A 26,046-nucleotide genomic window follows, 5' to 3' on the forward strand; every position below is an offset into this window, starting at 1 on the left:
TCAAAATGGCCATCGATATAACTGGCTCAGATTGTCAAGGGTACATTCCTACGACTTGTCGTCATATGCACCAAAGTACAATAAAAAATAAAAAAAACACTGCCCAAAAAAATACAGAAAGCCCCACCTCCACCTGCATGCTCTGAGCTGAAATTCCCTCCAAGGGGAAGTCATTATTATCTCCCCACTCCCTGCTGTGCTGAGCTTGCTGTTCCTTGAGTGATGAGGACAGTGCTGAGACGCCATTATTAACGCTGTATATGATCCATATCTACATAATGGGCTATCCCAAATGATTTGTCCGACTGAATTAAGTGGATTAATGCGCCACAGACGAGTAATGTAAAGGCAAGGCGAAGATATTGATGTCAAAAACGGTGAAGAAGCGTTTAATTGCAGGGGAAGAAGCAACAAGTGGAAAGCAGACTATTCTGTTGGGGCCTCTCGCAGTGACCAAGCGTTAGAGAGAGATCACCTGTCTTTCAGCTCGTTGGTTTTGGTTTTCCAGACTTCGAAGTTGTTTCCAATGTTGTTGAAGGAAGCTGTTAGCGTTAAGCAGTTCAAGAGACAGACATTTCCCAACAGGAGTTGATGAGGACCAAAAACCGAGCAAAAAGAAGAGTGACTATGGGAATCTAAACCCCCAAAAGGGCCTCAACTCTTGCCTGATGGTGCCACTGGGTGGAGCGCATTATAAAGAAGGTGGGATCATGGTTGTAGGGGGAAAAAAGCTTGTGTGCAAGATGTGTCTTAGTCAAAACCTAAAATGATTACTGAATTAAGTGGCAGAACAGTGCAGAGTCACGGCAGGTCGTGAAATAGGCATAAAATGCAATTAATTGAGTTCATGTACCGGGACATTGTCGTTGTCACTCAGCACAAAAAAAAACAATGTCAATGGAAAGTGAATTAGGATATTCCTGTTGTGTGGTGGACACACACATTAAACACAATCTACAAGACTACCAGCTACGGTCAGAGATAGTGATGCAGTATTTAGTATTGAGAGAGACCACGTTGGTGGGCTGGAGGGGAGCTTTGGGTCCAACAGTTTCAACCACCAGGTTCACACGATTGTCGCATGTCATCCTCCTTTTTCCTCTCTCTCAGCACAGAACGAATCACTCCTTACTAAAAGAAAGACCGGCAGAAACATGTTATGATCTAATCTGCGGTTCAACTCTGTTTCCTTCTTGCTATATCGGTGCTAAATGTTGTCTGGACCTTTGAATCTGTATAAATCTCACGAGGAAGTTGCTTCTTTATGATTGTCACACAACGCAGCTTTTCAAATGTTTTGTTCAATGTATGTCCAATGATAAATTTAAGTGCATGATAAAGCATGTGGTGATCGAGGAAAGCTGTACGTCTTGATATGTGACTGCATTAATCAGCTGTTCGTCTGTTTATTGTGATTGTGTGCCATGTTGTGTTACATGTGAATTTGAACGGCTGCTATCTTGGCCAGGTTCAAAAAAAAAAAAGATTTCTGATCTCGATAGGTCTTCCCGGTAAAATAAACAAGACAGATTATTTTTGGATCGCTGCACTTCTCTCTGGCCCAGGCAGCTCTCTGTTGTCATATCAAAAGTCATATCCCATACGCAGTCATACCCCACACGCCCGAGGCACGGAGCGAGATATGCGACTCCTGTGGAAATAAAACTAAACAAAAAAATTGTTTATATCTTTATTCTGTTACAAAAGCATGATGACTTCCTTCCAGGACACTTTGGTTAGAAAAAAAAAAGATTATTTCTCAAAATACTGAATCCTAATAGTTGTATTTATTGACTTTTTTTTTTTTATTGACCATTGTTTTAATTTAAAAACTCAATAACACCCTTTCCATAGTCTAAAAAAAAACAACAATAATGATGTTTCTGTTGAACAAACTGGTGATTCAATTCCAGTAGTAAAATACTGTGGAAAAGGTAAACGACAAAGAAATACTCAAATGGTGTTAAATCTCAAGCACTTAAAAAACACCAACAAGAAATCCTTTTTGAAACTGCAAAAACAAAATTAAATAAACTCAAAACTGTCTTTAAACAACATTAGCGTCTACAGATTATTCAACATCAGTGTGTGAGTGTTTCATTGTTTTAAACTCTTCAAAGTGTAACACTCCCGGCGACCCAACTCTCCTTTATAATACAAACATTGAGTGTCTTTTTTTGTCTTCTTTTTTTTTTTTTTTTTTTTACAAATCCGTTATGGCATATAAAACATCTGTCTGAAGGTAAAGCCTTCACTGAAGAGTGCTGTGCCTTGTTCTAATTAATACAACATCAGCAAAAGAAGACGCATAGATGAAGGGAAGAAAGGAAAAGTACTCACGCGGTAGGTAACTAATTCAGGTACACTGAGGCATGATGGGGGAGTGGAACAAATATTTTCACGATGGGAAGAGAAACGCCTTTTATATACACAATAGGTGGAGGTATGTATGATTCCAATAAACTCTGACAGCCAATTTGTCTTTCACGTGTGACGACGTCGAGAAAGAGAGAGGTCATATATCAGATTTGGTACCATATTCTTTAAAGCAGAAAACTCAGAGGAGAAGAAAAATAACACACAACCCACTGTGGAAGCCGGGATGAGTGCAGCTTTTGTGAAGACGCTTGACCTCCGCTGTGAAACCAGAGGTCAGTTACACTGTGCGGTCCGTAATCTAAAGCTGACCGCTGGCTTCCGGCAGCACGGGAAATCCCATTTCAATAAAATCACACCATTGGACACTGTTGGACTCTTAGTGTGGTGATGCTGATGATGTTCAGTGCATTTCAGGACTTGTGTTGTGATGAATTACAGCAATTGGTGTTTTTTTTCTTCCTTTTCTTCCTTCAACTTGCTTCGTCTGCTTGGACTTAAGCTGATGATTTCCAATTTTCCGCATGATTTCTGTTCACACAGGTGATCAAACGGCTGTACTCTCTCTGCAGTGGATTATTTGTGCAGGTGGAGAGCGAGAGAGAGAGAGAGAGAGAGAGAGAGGGGGGGGGGGGGGAGGTGAGAGGAAACGGTGCTGGAGCTGGAAGAGGGCATATAATACACCCTTTACTGTGATGCAGAGTGCACAACTCTCACCGGGTCCCTTTGATAGTTTTCACCTGTGAGACTGATGAGTTTAAAGGATATTTTTCTTATTGTCAACCTTTTCCCATGAAAAGAACAAAATCAACAATGGATTTGATCCTACCAAACAAGTATTGCCTGTGTAGTCAGAGCCTGATGTACTAGTACTTAATCCTTTGCTATTATTGACAGTAAAACAACTGTACTGGCTTCCTTCATCACCTTATGAACATGGGCACTCGCCACACTGCTGTATTTTGTCATTATGGCACCAAATTTGTATGAATCCGCTGCTGAAAATAGTCCCCAACACATGCATTATATACTTATGTTCAAGTAACGTTTAAAACTACAGTGCCCAGTTGTTTTAGAAAAATACTGAGCTATATCATTAGGAACTGCTTAAGAATAATTATGTATGCTTTCTGTAGTAATCAATAGCTTATGGCTGAGTGTCACAGACAGGGCAGTGAGCTAAGAAAGAATCAAATCCCCTCAAAACATCATATATTCATTTGGAAATGCAGTCAAAGTTCAGTGTCGCTTCACAGAAAGAGAAGATGTTGTTGTCATGTCCTTTCATTGGGGGTTTCTGACAATATGAAATATATGTAAATATAAAGTCATGCCAGCCGTGTTCTTTTTCTGTCCTTTCATTCTAAATCACATGACCTAAAGTCTGTTTTCTGCTGCTGTCAATGTTGGTCAGTCACTCATGGGAACAGAAAATAAATCCAAATGGGGCAAGAAATGCAAAGTACATCATCCATAGTCATTTTGAGTTGCGAGTATTGCAAATGTTTTCAGGTGGAATTTTCTCCTAAGGCCTGCATGCCAAAGCCATGCTGTCTGCCCTTTGACCCCTCTGCCGTTCAGGGGCCTGCCACCCCTCTAATTTCTCATTTCTGTTTACTTGACTCGATCCGAAAAGGGAGAACTCCACAGCGGGGACCTTGACTTCCAATAAACACAGATAAAGTTAACTGTGGATCTGTCAGTCACAGCAAGTGTTTCCATCGCCAGAGGAGGCCCACTTTCCTTTTACAGGCCGTGCACGATCTGCAGGGGGGCTCGATAATTTGGGAGTGAATAGTTGCGCTGCCGTTCCGGTAAAACGACATACAGCTGGAAATACATCACAGGAGGGAGTGGACCATGCAGCAACACATCCCACAACAGTTTGAGCAGGTTGTATCAGAATCTGTCAATCTTTCTTCTTCAGCGCTTGCTGCAAATTGACCCCTAGTATATCAATGGATATGCTATGAATGTCACAGTAGGATACAGTGTAAGGTCACTCAGTACGTAGCCACAGAATAATGCGTCAGTGTGTTTTCTCTATTCTATCGCCTTATTCTCATTATGAATCTGTTTTTCCCTCATCATTAAATAGTCAAACTCTCCATTTACCTGTTGGTCGAACACGTGACCCAGGAGCAATAAGTGTGTGGTGTATCTGTGTGCATTTGTGAGAATGGTCCTATGGCACAAAGACAAGGCATGACGTGTTGAATGAGGTGTAGCAGCAATGCACGTTTTGTTGTCGCCCGGTCAGCCGCGGATTGAACCGCCGTTGACCCTCAGCTGAGGATAAATAAAATCAAACTACTTTTGACACAGCTCTTTGCGTTTTAACATCAGTATGAATCATATAATATATCATAAAAACTGGCTATGCTACACAGAGCACGCGGTCCTTCCGAAAAAAATAAATACAAAAATGGCGTGTAAATGTGAGTGAACGAGAGCGTCCCAAAACAATATGGCACCATCGCAGCAGTCTTTGTCCTCCTCTGCCACGTCTGTGCAAAGACACGCCATCAGAAAGCATCTAGGTAGTACAAGGTCAGCAGTGGAGGTGAAGGTATTGCACACGCAGACTAACGTCAACAGCTCCATCGAGATGGCACAGCGCAGGCGTCACACTGAAGAACAAAGTTCTTATTTTTTTTTTCTCACACAAATGAACACTGTAAAAAAACAAAATCCAAAAACACGCCCCGTCGACGGCTTCTTTATTGCAGCACACTTCTTTTTTCCTTTTTTTTTTTCATCACATCCACGTATTTAAAAAAAAAAAAAAAAAAAAAAAAAAAAAAATGTCGCGAGTCTCTTCCTAGCTTGTACGGAGCGGTTCGAGAGTGCATTTTGGCAGTAGGTTAAGTCTTGTTCAAGTCGGGCGCGTTGACAGCCAGTAGGGGGGTGGATGGGTCAAACCGGACGGCCATGATTCTTGAGGTCATTAGAGTCTTTAGTGCTCTTCTTCTGCCCCCGCCCTGCCTATTCCCCGCCGCCAGCACAGTCATGTGACGATCACATGCCGGAGGCACCCAGTCCCATGCTGGCGGTGTGGCTCATGCAGGGCAGCGTCTGAACGGTCTTGGGGAAGTCGTGGGTGAGGATTCGCCCGTTCTCTCCGCCGCTCCCGTTGCCACTCATCCTGGTCAGGGTGGAGCAGCGCATGGCGTCGTTGATGGATTGCTGTCAGAAACAAAACGAAAAACGGGACTACAGTTAGTCTACACACCAGGTTTTTAGTCTCACACGCATACATGCATCATTATCAGAGCAGAGAAACAGTCACAGCTAGCAGCGCGAAGCAATATATGCTTGAAAAGGTCTTTCAGGTATACTGTAGTAAAGATAAACTATGCAGTTTCTCTTTCTTTACTACATGACTATATGCGCATTAGCAGCTGTTTATGTCACTATCTGACTGTGGTGCTGGCACGCCAAGAAAACCCAGAGCAGAGTGAGCCATTAGGAGTCTAGGGTGCTACCTTTCACCCTCTCTATCTGGGCCCGGGTGATATTCGCGGGTGGTAAACCACGGCGCCGGACAATGGGCATCAATGTTCTGCTTTGTAACAGGAGGAGCAGAGTGAAGTGTGGGCAGTAAGAAGAGAGCTGACGCTTCACTCATTGGTCTAAGAGCTCCATTCTCCAGTCTAGCGCAATAAAAGCCACTGGGCTCGAAAAAGGCGATGTAATGATGTGTGTGTGTTCCTTCTCTGGTGTCTGCCTGCCTCCCGTATTCTATCGCTGATTAAATTGGGCAAAGTGCGTGAGATCTGAAGCGACCGGTGAGTGCTGCGTGGGGATTGGAGAACTATACCGGCCTCTAATTGGAACGACGTTGTTGTTTCTTTCAAGCCATGCAGGATAAAGGCGCCGCTGCACTAATAGGCCGCTCGCCAAGCTCATCAGCATACTGATCAGGTGCCTCTTCGTGGGCTGATTAAAACATAAGAGATTCACTTCGAAGATCCCTCCTTGTCTTGGCCCTGCTTGGCTTCTTTCTCTCTTTTTTTTTCCTTTGGCTGTTCACAGGAAGAGCATATCAGGGAGAGGCTTTCATGTTGAAGAATGAATCAAAGGTTGTTTGTTGCAAATTGATCCACGAAGCCGATGACTAACAGCTACGATTTTTCTGCTGTCGGGAGGAGGGAGGTGTTTTTTTTTACAAGCAACAAGTCCTGACTGCAGATCTGTGGACATACAACAGTTCGAGTGTTCGAGGTTAAAGCAGAGATGGAACACATGTGAGCCGCACCAGGCCTGCCTTATGGTGTACAGATAAAAGATGTTCACTACAATGGGCCCTGCGTTTGCGAGACAGTCAGCAAAAAGAGGAGAAGGGAGCAGGGGAGAGATTTGCTCAGAGCGACAGAGGTAGGTAGATGTACCACTGTAATTCAAATTGCCTTCATACCTGTGCTGCCAAGTGGAATGCCTTCATTTGTGACTGTGTGCCACGAGATTATTTTTAATGACGCTAGTGATGGGATTTAACTACAGGGAGCCTTTTTCTTAAAAAGGTGTCATGTGTAATGTAATATATATTTATATATATATAAAATATAGTCAATATAATATATTAATATATATATAATATAAAATATAGTCAATATAATACAAAATATAGTCAATATAATACAGTGTAAAGGGTTGCCCTCTAAAGGTTAACACGAGAGATGCTATATGCTAACGCACGAAAAAAAAAGACTTGTTAGTCTTGTTACCATGTAAGCTACCGTGCTACAAAAGACGTGGACTTCATGAAGAAACAGGCATGAGGGCAATTTTAGAATCAAGTGATGGAACAACACTGCAGACGACCAGTGACGTGAAGACTGAGCGAGGGAGCTGCAGAGGAAGAGAGAGGCACAGGACAGCGTTTGCACTGCGGTGGAAGCCGTGAGAGGCCCTACTGTGATCACGGTTAGATGGGCGGGAGGGGTGAGGAGGCGGGTGTCATCAGCATCATCATCATCATCATCATCATCATCATGAATCACAGCGTTTCCTACCCCGTGGCTGTGCTCTGCCCTTATATCTTAACAGTGTTGTTGGCGTACAGGCCGTAGCTCTGCAGCTCTGTGTAGGGGGCGCTAGCACCACTGTCTAAGGCTGAGCAGTGAAAGGCCTGAGCGGCTGAGGCGGCAGCTGCCCGCGCGGTGGACACCTTCATTCGGCGCGACTCGGTCCGGGACTTGTAGCAGAACTCCACCAGCGCCACCAGCATGGCCAGGCCCAGGCCGCCGATCAGGATGTAGAAGACTCCCGCCACATTGCTGAGGCTCAGAGCGCTCGTCTTGTCCTGGGAGGGAGGCGGAGGGAGAGGGGAGCGGTGAGGCGCGATCGTGGAGACACACTCTACAGCTTCACACACATGTAGGACCAGAAAACTGAGGACAGACACACTGATTCACACACACGTACACACACACACCATATTAAGTTTCACTAGCAGGAAAACAAGTGCAGGGATTCAAATGCGCACACACACGCACACAAACACACACATGAAAGAACAAGGACAAGACACAGCTATAAAACGCCACACAAACATAAAACATCAACAATAAAGCATTGTTTAGGCCTGTCTCACAAAGTGGGATTTAATATGTTAGCTGGATAACTTTGGATGCAACTCTGGCTTTTCAGTTTGACAAAAACTAGCTAACGTAATAAGGGCAAGCAGCGGCCCTACAGGATCCTGGGAGGGACAAAATACGGCAATCACATCAAAATTAGAGAAGGAGAGAGCACAGAGGAACTAAGAAAACTTGTTCCATCAGATGTTTATTTAAGACATATATGCTAGTGTTCCTCTCTCGCTAAAAAACAGGGTTTCTAACAAAGAAGTAGTTTAAAAAGACTTTAATAACTGCTGCATATAATTTGAAATGCTTTGCATAAATGTAGATAAATGTAGTCATATTCATGTTTCAATAATTCAATAAGACTCTAAAAAGGTATTTTTTTACTGAGCGAAGATCAGCCCTTTTAATTTTAAAAAAGAGGAAGCATGTCACACTGCCAATTCGGTCCCAGTGATTTATGAAAGCTACATTTCGGTCTCAGGTTTTATGAAGTCGTAGTGCTACTCTCCACATCAACCCAAGCAACATTAATGAAAAAGTTCCATGTTCTGCTTTTTCTTCACAAGAAGAAGAAAAAGACAAACCTATTTATTTCCCAGTTCCAGGCTACTTAGCATATTCAAATGTCAGCCATATTATTGAGGAAGATGTAAAAGCCTGAACCTTGCTTTGTGAGACAGGCCCGAGATACTGAAAAGAGCTGCTGATCAAGAGTTTCTATGACTTGATTATACATTTCTAAACATTACACACAAAGCCTATATTAACCCCCTACGTTAACCCAAACACATGGCTGTTTTTCTCAAAATCACATTGTGTGAGGGGAGAGGTACAGGTAAAGTGTGTCAACGCCCCACATCACATGCGTTCATGCAGCAACAGCACAAAACAAGTCTTTCAGTTTCACATTGCTCCTTATTATAGTCGTTATTCTCTATCTCAATGGCACTTACTTACATTCATGCTTATTTATAGCCTGTAATTAAATGGGCTCACTGAAACTTAAATCAGTCAACGTAAAGGGCTCTCGTGGAACAATCGCTGTCTAATGAGGATGCTATTTCATGTGAATCTGTTCGAGAGATAGGGGGTGTCACTCGAGGAGATTGAGGGCAAACGGCAAGCTATTGTTCTGTGAGGATGGTTTACGCTGTATTATGTCTCTACTTTTATCTGCTTTGGGGAAATTTGTATTTGAATACATTTAGTCTAATAAAAGCATTTTGGCTAAACGTTATTGAGACGCACGCTGTCATTAAGCGGTATTATTTAATGTAAATTTGGTTTCAACACCGCGGAACGTGCGTCAAACTATGTGCTATGGAGGACTGAGGTGACTTCTCAAATTATTTCCGTCTCATTGGTGGAATTTACGAGCTGTATTCACTAAGTGTCCTAGTGTCGGTCCTAGAGGCCACGTCCTTAGAAGTGTTTTGGAATAAATAGGCTTTGTGTGTGCTTGTGCGTGTGTTTTAAACCCATTAACACCAACCAATAAAAAAAAAAAGCGACTAATGAAGTGCCATAGCCCTCTCTCACACAGATAATAACTGTTGAGAATAGCAGAGTTGGAGTTGTTTTGGAGAGCCTGGGAGATTTTCAAGCAGATGAGAAAATTGCTGCAAATGAAAAGCAGCACATATTCAAGGTTGTAAGTGCCGCCCCAAATATTAAAAGTAGAGCTTATTTGCTCCGTGATGAGAGTTGTAGAAGAAGATCGAGGGCACTGTCACCCGTAGGTGCTGGCTCGAGTTACATAGTGAGCACACAGACACGAGAGGGGAAAGCTTCTTCTCCTCAAACTTCCTGCATGGAAGCGAATAAAGCGCGTCTCCCAAAACTGTGAACCGGTTCCTTTAAAAGGAAAGATGTGTTGCCCAACACATGAATATTTTCTACACAGAGGGATTTCAAATTTCGCAGTAAACCACATTTAAATATAGACTCATGCGAGTGTACTGCAAAGATGTTCCTGACTGACCGACGGCATTTTCTCTCTTTAAACGGGCCTCTTTGCTTTGAGTCTGCGGCGGAGTTAAAAGCGCAGCGTTCCCCGGACTCTCAGCCCCTCATGAAACACGGTTTGAAAAAATATGAGCGGGGGAAAGGAAGACAACAAATAATATTTGGCACTGCTGCTGTGGCAACGGGATCAGAAGGTCGGCTGACAAAACTCCTCCAGGGATACCTGAGCTGGAGAGCAAACGCTGTTCCGTAACACTGGATGACATAAGGTCAGTTGGTGTGACTGGGCAGATTGACAGGGTTTGCATCCATACATGCGCACGCTACGGTGACGGTGAGTTTTTTTTTTTGGGGGAGTGGGGCTAGGATTATCATAAGAGCCAGAATGCAAAGGTCAACGTGTTCGAGGGGTTTCAGCAAAGTCCGATGGCCTAATATCATCATCCGTCTCCCTCGCGTCCTTCTCTGTTTCTTTCTCTAATTCTTTCTCCTTGGGAAGGAGTTGCAAATTGCTTCTAGACTGATTCATATTCAATCTACAACACAAGCTCAAGGTTATCATCGCACTTGATCGTGTGTGTGTGTGTGTTTGGGTAATCTATTTTGGGGAATGGAGTACACAGTGACTGTGTTGTCTATATATAAAACATTGTAACAATCCTACCTAATCCACCAAACAATATTTATTTACACGCTGGTAATGAACATTAAATCTCTGAATACACAAACTCAGTGGGGAGAAATAGACACCAGAGCACCACCAGAGTACTGGCCCGAATATAAGATGTGTATATATATATACAATGTGTTTAGCTTTTTATTGCCAACGTTGGCGAATGTTAGCAAACCGCGGATATTATATTGCTGATTTTATGACCCTGCTTTATTTTGTACTTCTGTTTCCACTATGCTTCAGCATTCACAATGGTCTTTTAATTGGCACTGCTCTCTTAACCCATAAAAGTTTACTGCTGCCTCATGTTCATGTGACAACAGACATGGATTAGACGGTCATGGCTCGGACAGAACAAAATAAAGAAGTGCTAACTGATGTTGGCTGATGACTTTCACCATTAGCCCTCTGCAGTGTGAGCTGCGGAGGTCGTAGCAGCGGCAGAAAGTGTCGGCGACAGCAATGATGCAGTCACTCTCATTAGTTGTTTTGAATCAAAATTGCAAATCAAAAGCTGCAGCCAAAAGGGATTTGATTAAATTGTTTGTTTCAGTAGATTGATGCATGGCTTTGACAGCATTTACAATGAATGAACAAATTCATCTGAACGTGTGCATTACTGCTACCTTCATTACGTGACTGAATAATCTTCGCCGTCTTTACTTCAATGCGCAGTGCATTTTAAAGTACGTTACACGCGCTGCGTCTGCATACATCGTCATTGTGTGCATCTCACCCTTAAAGTCCTTCTATCCCCCAAATAGATGTGTTTGCAAAATAGGTCTTATGTTTGGGCCACTACAGGGGTACTCGTCAAAAACCACATGGGGAGTATTGCTGCGTGTAATGGAGGCTGGGGGCTGGGCTTGGGGGCTGGTCTAGGATCAGGCAGGGTTGTGCTGGGAGGTGCTGTGAGGTACCGGGTTTGGGTCGGAGACTAACCTTTCTTCCGGAGTCCTTGCTGCCACACTCCCCTTTATCGTACCACCATTTGTTTTTCAGTTTGTCTAAGACGGCTTGCTCATTGAGTTTCAACACCGCTAGGTTTACTGGGATTCTTCCAACCATAAGGAAATAACATAAATAACATATTATACCATGTTATTTTATGTTATTCATTCAGAGACACAGAGCAGCAAATATACATACACACGTTAATGCTTGAGCTTGCTTCATGATAATAAAAAAAAAAAACAGTTTTTCACAGTCACACCACACACACAAGCGCACGCACACACACACACACACACACACACACATACATATACAGCGTAAACATAATTAGAAACAAAGTGATATGCATTAATACTCCATCTATCTTCATTGGCTTGCTCCCTAAGGCAGTAGATGTGTATTACTATATCACTTTGGGTAGCCGGCACACTGCTCACCCTCAATAATGCAACACGGGTGTCTCAATTGTATCTTTTGTCACAAAATGTAAGGTAAGCACAAAGTTAACAACTACAACTGAACAAATCCTTAAAGCCTTCGGGGGCTGCTCAAACATTATTGAGCACCAGTGATGCTGCTGGTTCGACACACTGGTCAATTTCAAAGCATCCACATAGATGTCGTTTGTGCAGGGTGGATGATACAAAATTCCCCGCTTGCGGTCTTCAAATTTAGCCAGCGCCTGCCAAATAGACTATAATCATCCCCCCCCCCCTCCCTCTCTCTCTTTGACACTGTTGCTTTGACCTTCGCCACACCGCAGAGGCATTAAGTGTTGCTCGAGAGGTATTTCAGCGTGTGCCTGCCGGCTACCCCTCTCCCCACAACCCTCCACTCCCAGTGGTGGTGGGTTACCCGCAGGGTTTATCAAACTGGCTCTGACCTTGGAGTCCCCGCCCCCGCTGCCGCACTCTCCCTTGTCGTACCACCACTTGTTTTTCAATTTGTCCAAGAGGCCCTGCTCGTTCAGTTTTAACACTGCCAGGTTTACTGGGTTTCTTGAAAATAATGTAAAATGATAGCCATTAGGAGACACTCTATGGGACAGATATATAGAGAGATTGGTCGCATGGCGGTGGTGATCATGGAAACATTGAGTTGATATTAGAAAACTCCTGCGTGTAACTACTGATATGAAGCAGGAGCGCTGGTTTCGGATGGGCGTGTTAGTTGTGTTTCTGCAATGGGGGCTGAAATGCCGAGCGCTCCATACAGCAGTAGAGTCAGGTTTTACCAAGCAGGGGCCTCAGAAGGAGGCAGAGCCGACACTAGAAATGGAGATGCTCTGGATGTGGACGTCTGTCTACAGATGGTAATTTCCTTTCTGTGGCGCCGGCATACAGATTGCTATGGTAACTTACCGATCAATATTCAACCCATAACTGCGTGATGGGGAGTAGAAAGAAGCCTGTGTTGATTTGATGTTGAAGTATCAGCAGAGACAAACGCAGACCTAGGCTTTTACGGTTTTAACTGCCTGGTTTGCTTCCACAAGTGTGTTCCTCAAACAGGCTGAACAGGAAACGGTGTGCCCAGCTACAGACAGAGTCCTGAGCACGGATCCATATGAACCAGCTCATCCAAAGCATCTCTCCAAGGCTTGCTCTCTCTCTCTCTGGTGGCTGTGTGTATTTACTACAGCTGACTGGCTGTGGACAAAGACTCTCCCCACCCACGGACCGCAGAAAGGCACAATCTGCGTGTCAATTCTTCCACGCAGTGATCATTTGGTTTGCCTTTCTCACCAGCCGACGCCGGGGGAGAGTCTTTTCCCCCCAAAACCATGAGCGCACAACGCAACTGTAGGGAACACAGGTCTCCCGGGAGCTGGTAAAACCTCCGATTTCTTTCTCGGCCCATTGGGAGCGGGCAGAAGGAAAGAAGTCAAAGTGTGCGGACGTGGTGACCCGCAGGTCGTTTGGTTAGTTTGGTCAGTCGGGTTGAGGTGAGCGGATGTCAGCGAGGCTGCTGGACTGTGTGTGAGGTGGGATGGGGGCAGACATGTCAGGAATGAATACAGGGAGAATATATACAGAACAATTCACAGACTGATCACAGAGTGCAGTTGGAAGACCGTCAGCACATCCTGTAAAATGAAGAATTTTAGTATATTTATTTTCAAAGCGCTACTTTCAATTAGGCCTGCAGTGCAATATATATATTGGATACACATGTTCGGTGCTGCTGTTACTCTCTATTGTTAAGCGCAATAAAAGCTTTTCAATGTGCAGAAAGTGGTAAGCTTTTACTGTGCTGACAGTGTCATTCCCAGTTAGCTAATGTAAGCAAAAAAGAATTGACATGATGTTTTCTTTTGAGCGTTTTCGACACTTTTTGTCAGTAAGCCGCTCCAGAATCTCGCATCGACAGAGTAACATCTGTGCTGTTCGTATGGCCTGAATATGTAGACATCACTAGCAATCTCATAGGAAGAAATGTGTGTGTTATACGTATAAAACAAAATTAATAACTGATTGATGCTCTAGCAATGCATTGCAGGTATGATTGAACTCAACTCTTTGAATTCACTGGACACTCACTGATGTCTGAGCTCAGGCGAGAAGAATTTCTACTCATCACTCAAAATTCAGATTCTTTACTGGAACACTTTACACCAGTTTACGAATGTTATCTGTTGCCGAAACTCCATGTCAGACATCTGTGAATGGCCAGAGAATAACATCACAGAGAGAGAGAGAGAGAGAGAGGGAGAGAGAGAGAGAGGGAGGACATGGGGCCATCCTCTGCAGTTCAACGCTGCATCCCATTGCTACCGTATGTTGTCGGCTTGGACCCATCTGACGACATGGCTTGGGAGCGGATTCCTTTCACCAGGTGTGTCTTGTCACGCGGCGGTTACTCGCTGGAGGAAATGTCATTTGTGCTACATTTAAATGGAGCCTCTGAGTAAGCCATATGGGACATTTCTAGTCGCCGTCTTCTGACCTTTTGCTGTCAACCAAGGTAGAAACCCCCGAATGAATCTAAAGGGAGATTGAATAAAATCTCCCCATATGGCTCCTTTCATTAAAATGAACGAGACCTATTAGCGATAGATTAAAAGCTTCAGACGCCGCCAGCTCCTGCACTCTCTCTCTCTCTCTCTCTCTCTCTCTCTCTCTCTGCAGTTGCAAGGAAAGATTATGAATGGGACGTTGGTTAAGGGTGCTAATGCAATATGAAAAGGCGGCTGCTGGTCAGAAAAAGTACATCCGGTATGAATTATTAGCGTTCATTACATCAGTTATCACAGTGAACGTGGCAAATATGAGTTCAGCCCTGCTGACTTCAGACTTCAGGGTGTGAGCCTTGGCAGAAGTTGCAAAGTGGCCATAAGGGACGGGGCCCTTTAAGCCGTAATCCTGCTTTCAAGGGCCCTGTTGGGCGGTGAGAGGTACATTTAGGTTGTTTTTTTAATGAGCATTGCTGTGTGTTTGAGGGATGCTTCAGTTTCAAAGGAGACGTGAAACCAGCCGCCGCAAAATGCTCAAGAAGAAGGTTCTGAATATAATCAGAGGGCAGCAGGGAAAACAAGTGTTGCTTAAAGAGGACTCACCGCCCTACTTTACACTTCGGCTAGGGCTCACAAGTCAGCTACGGAAAGGCTGGCTGCATACACACATATGCAGACGCCAACAAAGTGCCACGTGGGCAGGATGAAGGTGTAAATGTCTTTGTGACAGAGTGCAAAAGAAAAAGTTATCATGAAGACATGCAAATGGATGCCGTGTGTTCGGTGTCTAAATAGTGTGGCGTGTTGTGTTAATATGAGGATATAAAAATGCTGGGATAAATTAAAGCTCAATGGACAACTGAACCGGCGACACAGATGATGCTCATGCACAAGCCCTTGGAGGCTTTTATCCGGATGCGGCGCAGTGGCAGTGGCTTACCTGAGAGGGGAGCCCTTGGGCGTGGCGATGCCATAACCTTTAGAGTCCAGGTTTCCTCCCACCTTCATAGTGTCGCACGGTTTCCTCTGCTCTATGTACTCGTTCATTGTGGACTCCAACAGGTAGGCATACTTGCCCTTGGACTTCCTGACTCTCATCACGCCCTCGTCCGTGGTCTTGACGAACACAGACGGGTCCGCCGCCTTCATGTAGGACCACATCTTCTCAAACACGGCGATCTTCGACCTCTGGAAGGCAGAATCGTGAACGAGCGAGACAGACAAAGCGACGGCGTCAGCGTGAATATTTCAAGAGCTGTTTTTCCATTCTGTTTGATGCCTTGTAAAGCTGTTGTGTTAAATTTTCATGAAATTCATTGGAGATTTTATTCATGGTTGGCATGCCTAATCAATTTCTTCAGTTAGCTCGCTATAGGAGGAGTTCATAACCTTTTGGGTCTTCTGAATATTAAAAGTGAATCAACAAAATCATATAAATGACAAAAAAAAAGGGAGAAAATGTGGTTGAGGAGCTGCTCGACCGTATTTAACATAGCTTCAATTTGCAGTGCGGGATTTAACAGGAAATGATGCGTGCATGTGATGCGTTGCTGTTTGTAATTACTGTCTGTATTACGTTTCTGATAGTGTTAACTCCCTCTACCTGCTGCTTCACATTAAAAGCCTTCCACAGGGTGGATTTCATTGTGCAGCAGTTGCAGGAGCGTAGATTCCCCACAGGGGAACCGTTGGAATGAGCGTCGGATTCTTTGTTTCTCACCCTGAAGAATTCTTTGGTGGAGCCGGCATCCAGCGTTCCATAGGCGATCTCCGTCTGCTTGGCCAAATCCTCAGCGCTCTCTATAGGAGACACCATCCTCTCCACTGTCAGGAAGGCAGCCAAGTTGGCGGTGTAGGACGAGATGATGATGAGGGTGAAGAACCACCAGACGCCTCCGACGATGCGGCCGGACAGAGAGCTGAAGGCAGAAGGACAACATCTCCGGTTGGTCACAAACAAAAAGGTAACTGGAAGACGAACGGAGAATCAAATACAATGTTCACGCGCTGACTTGGAAGACGCAGTTCTTCTCCGCAATCAAGAGGGGCAATCGGAGAGCCGTGCCGTGTTCACACCACCCAAATGACCTACATTGCCCCGTGCTCCCACTGCACTCACACACTCGTCATTCCACCAGGCTTGGAGAGCTTAGACCAATGTGCTAAGGAAAGATAACCGGCTCCACAAAGGCCCACTCAGCTTCCTGCCTGCCAAATTAATCTCACTTTAAGAAAGTTGCCAATATGTTTCACGGAACCACGCACATTAATTGTTAGGGATTAATAGGCAGAGGAGAACACTTAGCCACTGCTCTAATTGCACTTTCAAAATAACAAACAACAAAAAAAACAACAACTGGATGGTTTGAGAGCAAAATCCCCTGAGTCAAATCCCTCTCTCTCTCTCTCTCTCTCTCTCTCTCTCTCTCTCTCTGTGTGCTTCACCTCAAGAGAAGCCAGCTCCAACAGCAGAAATCATGTTGCGTTACATATCGGTTCCCCCGACATGCGCCGAGGCGCAGAGCGGCGGAGCTTACGCAACGAAAAATGACACAAATCTGAAACAAAAAAAAAAAAAAAAGGGCTTTCATGATTCACCTTTGTGCCGTCAAGCCAAATGGAGCGTGAACATGAAGGCGAGATTAAGTATTAAAAAAAAAAAAGAAAAAAGAAAAAAATGTTTCAAAAAAAAAAAAAAAAAAAAAAAATGGAAGAAGGGGAGAGAAGCTGAAACATAATCATTTAAGATGCTTTCCAGATGACGGGTGGATGATGAAAGAGCAGTCAGGGAGCGAGCGGGGAGCAAACACAGAATGGATGCAGAGCCTTTGAAATTCAGTTGGGAGAGAGCAAGAGCTGTCTGCAGGGTGTCTCTCTCTGAGTGTGGGAGTGTGTGTGTGTGTGTGTGTGTTTTGACTTGTTCACTGATCACTGTGCAATAGCGGGTAAGGATAAGCTCCCCCCCCCCCCTCCTTCTACTCTTTGGTGGGAAATGCAACATGCCTTTCCTGATAGCTCAGTGCATATTTAGCAAACAATACCCAATTCTCCTGCAAGACACTCATGACTCTTGCTACTCATGACTTGACAACATCTTGGTCCCGAGACCTTCAGGTGGAGTTTAAATAGGCAACAAGCTCTGGTGTTACATATATAATAGTGTAAACGTAGCTCAAGAACAAGCCACCCATCCCAGAGTGCAAGCAGCACCTCAACAGAACAAATTCAGGTCAATGAGCTCAAACCATCTGCACTATACTACTACGCTATTACTTGCACGTGCACTCTTCTCCCGCTCTGCACACCAATGTCCCGAGAGATGAATAAAGTTCTATGTGAATGTATCGCGTCTTTCGAACTGGAAACAAGAATTTAACATTGAGAAATGTCGAAAGATAAACGACAAATACACACACGAGGATGATGAAAATGCATGCAGTAGGTACACATCATCCAGTGTGGGGTTTAAATGTCACAGGATGGATCAAGTGTATGATGATTATAACATGTCAAGAACATGTTGCCAGGATTACGTAAAAGATCCAAAAAAAAGCTGAGTTTTATAACATTACGTTATGAGTTAGAGTTGGGTGAAAAAGATAAATATTGCTTGAAAATCGAATTGGTGAAAATGAGAATACTCAGAGAACATAATGACCACAGTAAGAGCTCTGGTGATTATGATCTCAATGAATGTGTCCATGAAATGTGCGAAAGAAATGAAAATGGGTGACAATAACTATTCCAACTCCTGGCCTGACACGACACCACTGAGAGAGAAGTGACCGTGAGGCCGGTGGGCCTCTCTGTCCTGATTGCTTCTCGTCTGCTCAGCAGAGAACACGCACACGGTTCACCTGACGAAGGTTTCAGTACGGAAACATCGACAAAACAAAGGACTACCCGGGGATTGAGGCGAGGGGGGGGGGGGGGGGGTGTTCGGTTTAAACAGCAACACAAAGGAGAGATGGGGAGAAGGGGAGAAGGGGTAAAGGAGAGAGAGAGAGCGAGAGAGAGAGAGAGAGAGAGAGAGAGAGAGAGAGAGAGAGAGAGAGAGGAACGGCAGAGATGAAAAGTAAACTGGATAGTACCACCAGAGGCTGACAAACTCTTTAGCTTTGACTGCTGCCGGCCTCCAGAGATGGCAGTAAACAGCTGTCTAATCCTTCTCCTTCAATCGCAGCCTTTTTTTTTCTTCTCCTCCTTCTCCCTTTCCCTCCCTCGCCCTCTCCTCTCTTCCTCTCCTTTCGTTTCCCCCCTCTCCTCTCCATCCAGCCGACGCGTCCACTGTGCTCCCTGCCTGTCTCCTCGTGAGCTGGAAGGGTGGGTGGTGGGGTGACAGCAGCTTGTTTGAACAATGGCCTACGCTTTGGCACTGACACTGATGCATTCAAGTATGCACGCACGCACACACACACGCGCGCACACAAACACACTCTTTCTTCCAGGAGACAATGTGTGAGTTTGTCTGTGCAAGAGAACAACCAGGTCACCATTTACTGTGTGTGAGAGAGAGAGAGAGAGAGAGACGTGAGTCTCCTGCAGCAGTCCTTCCTGCCTATAGCAGAGCAGAGCGGCTGGCAAACACAGACCTGTTTGTCTCTGTTTGTCTCCTTTTGAACTCGTTTCCCTGGAGCGTCCTCGCCCGCTGCTCATACATTATTGCACGGCAGCAGCCAACCTTGGTGCCGGGGTAAAACATTAACTAAGCTGTCGTATTAGAGTTGGGCACATCTTTCCAATGCGCTGTAATTTCATGGTCTTGTTAAGGCAATGATGAATCAAATATTTACTCCTTCGCTCCTTTTATTGCACTACGAAGAAAAAGAATCGGGAGCAGCCCCGGCGCTCGCTCCGCCGCGGTGGTGCACACGGGGAGGCAACAAAGCGGAGAAACTGTACCAGCGAGATGCCATCTGAATGGATAACAGAAGGACTGTTCAAAAAGTAATACCTCGCTCAAAGGATTAAGAAACGCAAGTTCACAGTGTAAGGTTTGGGCTTCATTTTCACAGATTTGTGGTTTGTTGGAAACTGAGAGTTACTGATTTGTAACTCGTGTTCTCTGAGTAGAACGAGTGAGCTGTTCACAACATGAGGGGGCGTGTACAATATGAATCATTGGAGTTAGTGCAATGAAAGAAAACAAGTGTGGAAATGGGGTTTATTCGACGGATTTAAAAGCTGGAAAAGAAAGAAATGAGCTGAGGAAAACTGCATAGCCGGGAGATTATTATCTATTGGGTCGTCTGGATGTCACACGGTCATCTGACCCGTTGTGAATAAGAAACCTACTTATTGTTGCAGCTTTAATGATTCCAAGAGTGTGTGAGCATATGCGCAGTAGCATTGCCACCACGAGGAGTGCATGCTCATGAGCTCACATGTGAGGGAGACCACCACTCCTTTTGTTGTGACGGACGGCAAAACGAATTGGACCATCTCTCCACAGTATGTCGGATCCAGATCTCCATCCCCTGCTATATGATCTCCACCCACAGCTGCTTGAGAAGCACTAAACTCTCATTAGAATTCCCCCCGGCTGGCCTCCTCTATTCGATATGGTAATTAGCAATGACTAATGACTTTAGCAAGTGTAAAAAATGAGCCAGTAATGGCCACATTACAATGGATTAGGAATTACAGAGCTTTAAATGAGAAAGAAAATGGTCTCTAATTATAAAGTGATTCTAAGACAAATCAGCGACGGAAAGGGAGTTTTCTGCTACACTGCTTTTTTTTTTCTTTTTTCTTTTTTTGCTTCTCAAAAATTAGCCAGACATCTGTGTGTTCTTAACGACTGGGCACAGACGCTCCCGATGCCTCGTCCGGATGGTAGAGACTTGTTCTGAGCGAGTCGATAGAAGAGACGGGCTGCGAGAGTGAAGCCAGCGAGCATACATAGAAGCAGAGATGACAGAGAGACACACGCACACACACACACACACACACACATATATATATATATACACACACATGCAGACTCAGTATTCAGAGTCTGAGGTATTCATGTGTACGTGCTGACTAATTGGCTGCTGTTGTGGCAGGAAACGTCCTCAGCAAGCACGGTTCACGTGTGAAAAACAATGTGAAAAAGATACCAGAGATATGAATTTGAAAAAGAAGATCAAACCGGAGCACTATTTATATCAAGACCACAACAGGATTACAGCAGATACAGGGAGACTGTGTGTCGCTCTATGCGCCCTCACGCAAAAAGACCTCCTCTGTGCGCTTCAGCCAAAGAAATACTTGTCCGAGTAGAAATTGATATTCTATATTGCCGGGCACATGAGTTAGTTCTTCTAACATACAAATAGTCAGTCAAAAAGTCAAGGGCTGCCTGCCTTACATCAGAGTCTCCCTGAGCGCACAGCGAGGAGAGAATTCACAAAAGGGCCACAAGACAAAAAGAAATCGATCGATGATGATGCACCTTGAGCGGGACCACGTCGTTAATACTGATGTAATAGAGGCTAATAATACTGCCGGCAATCGTTAAATGTGTAAGAGTTGTATGCTGAAGCACTATAAGATAGGAGATTAAACCAGTAGAGACAGAATATCTCATGGTTCCATCAGCAATCTGGTAAATGGCTTCTAGATGCTTTGTAGTTGATGCAAGCAAGAGGAAAAATGATCCAAAACATAGCTGTGACTGAACCTGAAACTGAGAATCTCCCTCTCTCCTCTCTGGGCCTCTCCACCGAGATTGTCTTGGGATTCATAACTTAGAAGATGTCCAGGGCCCTTCAATGGCTTCATACGCATCATGAATATGCCGCATCCCCCCCGGTCGCCAGCATCTCCCCACCCCAAAAAAAAAAAAAAAAGCATCCCTCTGAGACGTTCATCTCAAAAGGAACTGAGGAAAGATTTTCCGCGATGAATAAGGCATGTGGAGCGTTCCCACATCAAATTGGTCGAGCGATCTGTTTGAGGAAAGACAAGCCTTGGACGGTAAAGGCTTTTGGTCTTTTCTCAATTATTTTTTGAGGTAGGATATGTCATATTCGGATTTTAATGTTCAATCAAGAACGTGAATGTTTTTTTCTGACACAAAATGTCCCCGTTAATTGTAGTTTTCAATCCGGTCACCGACAATGCAGCTGGACACAGGAGGCGCGAGGGTCGGGACCGCGAATCAGCGATGACAACCGGTTTGTTTGGGGCTCAGTAGAAAACTGCGGTGCCACATATAGACAGAAGCTGCAAATGCTGAGAACCAGTTTGTGCCTTTTTTTCTTTTGTTTTTAAATATTCAGTATGGATAACAAAGATTTATCGGTACAAGAACTGCCTGCCCTCGCTGTTCAATGCAATTTCTGACAGGCTTTAAACATTGAACTCTTGGAAACAACTCGAGCGCTCAGAAAATGTAGCTCTGAGCTGTGAACACGACTGGAAAGAATTCCACAGAGCTTTGAACGATTTATCGGGACAAGAACCGCCCGCCTCGCTATCTTTAGAGGAGGAACTTTTAGGTTGTAGGTTCACGGCCTGAATCAGACAGACCGCTCTCGACGAGAGGCGCAAGTCACGACTTCTGAATGTCCCTCGCTCTGAAGGTGACCGCAGAGGATAAAATGTACGATTCAGTTGTTGTTTTTTTTAGAACCTCTTAGATCGGCACAGACGGCACTTTCGAATTTGTTGACCAAATTGCCCAAAACCCTGGAGGCTGTGCTATTAATACGCCGTTCATTTGCCACTTTTAATGTGTAAAACTCTCTATTCATGCGCGAGCATCGGTGAACCGCCAGCAATCAAACTAATGTCCGAACACTTTTTGGGGACAGTTTGCAAAACGGAAATAATCTCTGATTCCCGCCGAGTGTTTTTCAAGTTCATGTTTCCGGCGAACATTTTCGGTCGGGTGCTTTTCTTTTCCTTTCCTCGACAACAGAGCGGCACGAAGTGCGGCGCATCCGAACGAAACAAAGATGGCTTTTCTTCCTGCTTCGCCAGCAGCGCCGCCCACGCGCGTCTTCAAACTGTACATTTACTTGGAGCCGTTACAGGAAAGAGTGCCGTGTCACCCTCTCCAAGGAACTGTCGTATCACACGCAGAAGGGAGCGACGCAGGAAAATGTCTGTCACTTTGGGGAAGTACAAGAAACTCATTATCCGGGGCTCCGTGGACTTTCTCCTTTCTTGTCGGCTCGTGGGGCCCAACTTTAGTGGGGGAAACTTATTTTGTAAAACAAATCCTCGAGAAACTGTGATGGATTTATTTACTTTTTTGCCCGAAAACATTGCACGGACTCACTCTCCTTTTCAAACCATGTGTGCCGAATTACAAAGTAATGAATAAAAGAATGAAATGTGACAAAAAAAAAGGAGTGCCGGCTCCCTTTGAAGATGAACATCTATTTCCATCTTGGAACATCACACTTGGCGGATTTGGACGGCTAACGGCCGTCCTGAAATTGTAAAAATATTTACACGGTACAGACGCCAGAAATTTAAGCGTCAAGCTTTTAGATGACTTAACCGTCGCTGATAAATTCTGAAAATATCGGACGAAAAGCATAAAATGCTGTGGAGGAAAACATTTGAGAAAGAGGACAACGACAAATAAATAAAAATACAACATGCTCCAACAAAGATACCTTCATCTCTAAAAAAAAAAAAAAAAAGGGAAGTTGAATCTAGAGAAACAACCGTTTTCTCTCACCTTCCCTGAAAGGTGAAAGAGGAACAGATATCATCTTTAACAAAATAATCAGCAACGTTAATCTTTGTTTTCAGAAAGACACAGAGTATGTAAAGCGTAAAAAAAAAACAACCTCAAAAGAAGCGAGCGGATGGAACAAGGCCAGGGAATTTGTGTTGAAGGCTCCCACGTGATTTGGCTTGGATGAAACATTTAACATCCATTCATGAATCTAAGCATCATCAGATAGGTTGGGATGTGTTTTCTAACGTGCTGTTTTTATTCGAAAAAGAACCCTTTTCAACTGGCTGGCTGATAATCAACTGTGTCGACACATTTGAAACCTCCCCCAAAAAAAAGACGAGACGCCAAAGAGACACAACGGATTTGACGATGGACTCTGGACGTGGGATGAAAAGACAACTTTTACATTTTGCCGCGTAGGAAAATTGCACTTGGCTGCATAGATGTGTGTGTGTGCGTGTGTGTGCGTGTCTGTGCTGTCGTATCAGCGGACGTAATCTCTTTTGTGAGTCGCACCTTGAGACGCTTTCTAGTGACGGGCATTGTCAGCAGCCGCCATCCATCCATCCTTTGTGAATCCTCCTGAGAATCTGTAAATGACGCGTTTGTTTCCTAATTGAGGGAAACTATTATAGGATTACGTCATTTGTTTTGTTTCTCCCGGTGCAGGCGGAGAACAGTAGGCTGCTGCTGCTGCTGCTGCTGCTGCTTCATCATGTTTGATGGAATTACTGCAACATGTCTCCTGATGTCTTTCTGCACGGCGCACGCCATTCGGAGCTAATGTGTATCGTCGAAAACACGAGTGATTGTCCCACGCATCTCAGCTGCATTGCGATGCTCCAACGCTCCTTTCAATTTGCTGACGTGTATCGCAGGGCTTCTGTTAATTAGCATTTCCTCAACTATGCCTTCGCTGCTTGTAAATGTTATGAGTTGATAAAAGTTTTATTACGCTCTCGATTCCCCACAGCCTCCTCAGCGGAAAAAAAAACAAAAAAAACAGCCGGATAAAAAAAACATGCATGATAATGTGGGCAGGTCTGGATAATTAACCACAATCAAGTATTTATGAACGAGATTACCGTTTTATGTAACTCTGCTGCCATGTAGGTCGCCGTGGTTGCCGAAACCACACGCAGAAGGCCAGGTTTGGTCCGCCGCCGTGACTTCAAAACTGAACTAAGCTCCGAGCAGACGCGCCGAATTGGTTTGAAGTGCGACACGCGATGCTTTTAGTGGAGGCCGGCTCCCGGAAAACACGACGCTTACGGTGTCTTTCCGCCACTTCATTCCGCCTCTCTGTCTTGATATTGCTAAATGATGCTCCGGGGGGGGAGGCGAGAGGGGGGATGATATTGTGCAACCGGCTAGAGTAGTTGCAAAGTTGACTTCTGATTTTTGTTTGCTTGGTTGCTCCGTTTTTTTTGAGAGCCGTGCGATTGTTAGATTATTTTTCAGAGAGCTTTCATCTTCAAGGCCAAACCAACATGCCAGCTTTAAGCAGGGGGCGAAAAATAAAGAACGATTTATTAAAACGCCTCTCCCCTCTGCCTCTAAAAGGTCAACATTACCATGTTATTGAGTTAAAAAGAGAATATTATGATAATGTTGGTACCAGCCTGGAGCGGAACCTCGCCAAAAGCTGCTAATTATACACATTCAAACGGGACCAAAAGCATTGTGAATCAAATGCTATGTAATTGTTAAATGCATGTTTGTTTGTCGGGGTTATCTGCTGCTTTTTCGACGTACAGACAGACCGGCCCTCTTTGAGTGGTGGCGCATTAAAAACCAACGTGAGCGGAATGGATAGGATTGAGATATGCTAATGGCTGCGTCCGCGGCCGGACTCGGGGGGGGTGGGGGGGAGGGGGTCGCTGAGTGAGTGATGTGTCGAGTCTCGCGTAAACGGAGATGGGAGTCGGGCGCTGGCGGGCTCCGGCTCCGGCTCCGGCTCCTGCGCCCACGCGCATACGCAGCAGCCTCCTCGTCTCCTCACTCCAGCCGGGAAACAGGACTCCGAGAAAAAAAAAAAAATGGATGCATCTCCACCGTCCGCTGAAAATCCATAGCATCGACGCGCCGCATGCAATTTGACCGACGCGTTCACACGAAGCGCGTGTGCACTCAGCTGCGGTTTACGCGGACCACTTGATGTGGAGCCTGCACCGCTTTGGCAAAAAAAAAAATTAAAAAAAATAAAGAATCTGTGTCTCTTTTTTTCTGGTTGCCATAGCAGCACACTCTGCACTCCAAACAGTAGAGCTGAGAGAGACTTTCGTCATCTCCCTCCATCCCTCCCTCCGCCTCCCTCTCTATAAGGGAGCCAGGCCTATAGCAGGATGGAGTCGCTCTGCGGCGTGAAGGCTCTCGTTAGGGCTCCTCGCAATTTACTGGGGAGCAAACAGAGCTGCCTGATAAGCGTCCACGCATCTTTCCCCAGACAAACTATTGGCAATGTTTACTTTGGTCCAGGTCGATTTCCCCTATGGCCTCAGGCGCGGTGTTTAATTCATGGTGGCAGGGAAGATGTTTACACACACACACACACACACACACACACAGAGTGATCACAGCAAACACCTTCCTGCCGCTGGAAACATACGTGCGCCTCTGTGATTTTGTTTCATGCAGATTTTGAAGGGTGGTGTCTTTGTCTGTGTACAAAGTATGAGCCACGCCAACGAGTTCCTCTGGGGCTGCGTGTGTGTGTGTGTGTGTGTGTGTGTGTGTCTCGCTAGTTTCTGCTGGCGAGCGCGCATGCATGTATGATCAAAAGTTGCCTCCATGCAATCTCCAGATAAATAAAACATTAGCAATGCCGTGAACTAAACTGAACCGTCTCTTTATG

The 26,046-nt window shown here is 44.9% G+C and overlaps 1 protein-coding gene across 1 annotated transcript in view; it reads right to left on the reverse strand.

Moving 5' to 3' along the window:
- Positions 1-1,676: 1,676 nt before the first annotated feature.
- Positions 1,677-26,046, reverse strand: part of gria1a (glutamate receptor, ionotropic, AMPA 1a) — a 68,277-nt gene continuing 43,907 nt past the window's right edge. The window contains 8 exon segments of the mRNA XM_068584034.1: positions 1,677-5,399; positions 5,401-5,468; positions 5,471-5,507; positions 5,509-5,562; positions 7,547-7,681; positions 12,443-12,557; positions 15,453-15,700; positions 16,233-16,431. Of these exon segments, the coding sequence (XP_068440135.1) occupies positions 5,241-5,399; positions 5,401-5,468; positions 5,471-5,507; positions 5,509-5,562; positions 7,547-7,681; positions 12,443-12,557; positions 15,453-15,700; positions 16,233-16,431 (1,015 nt within the window). The 3' untranslated portion in view covers positions 1,677-5,240.

The sequence above is a fragment of the Clinocottus analis genome, unplaced genomic scaffold (assembly GCF_023055335.1).
Source record: "Clinocottus analis isolate CAN_PGR_092001 unplaced genomic scaffold, fCliAna1.0.p SCAF_10, whole genome shotgun sequence".
In the NCBI taxonomy this organism is placed as follows: Eukaryota; Metazoa; Chordata; class Actinopteri; order Perciformes; family Cottidae; genus Clinocottus; species Clinocottus analis.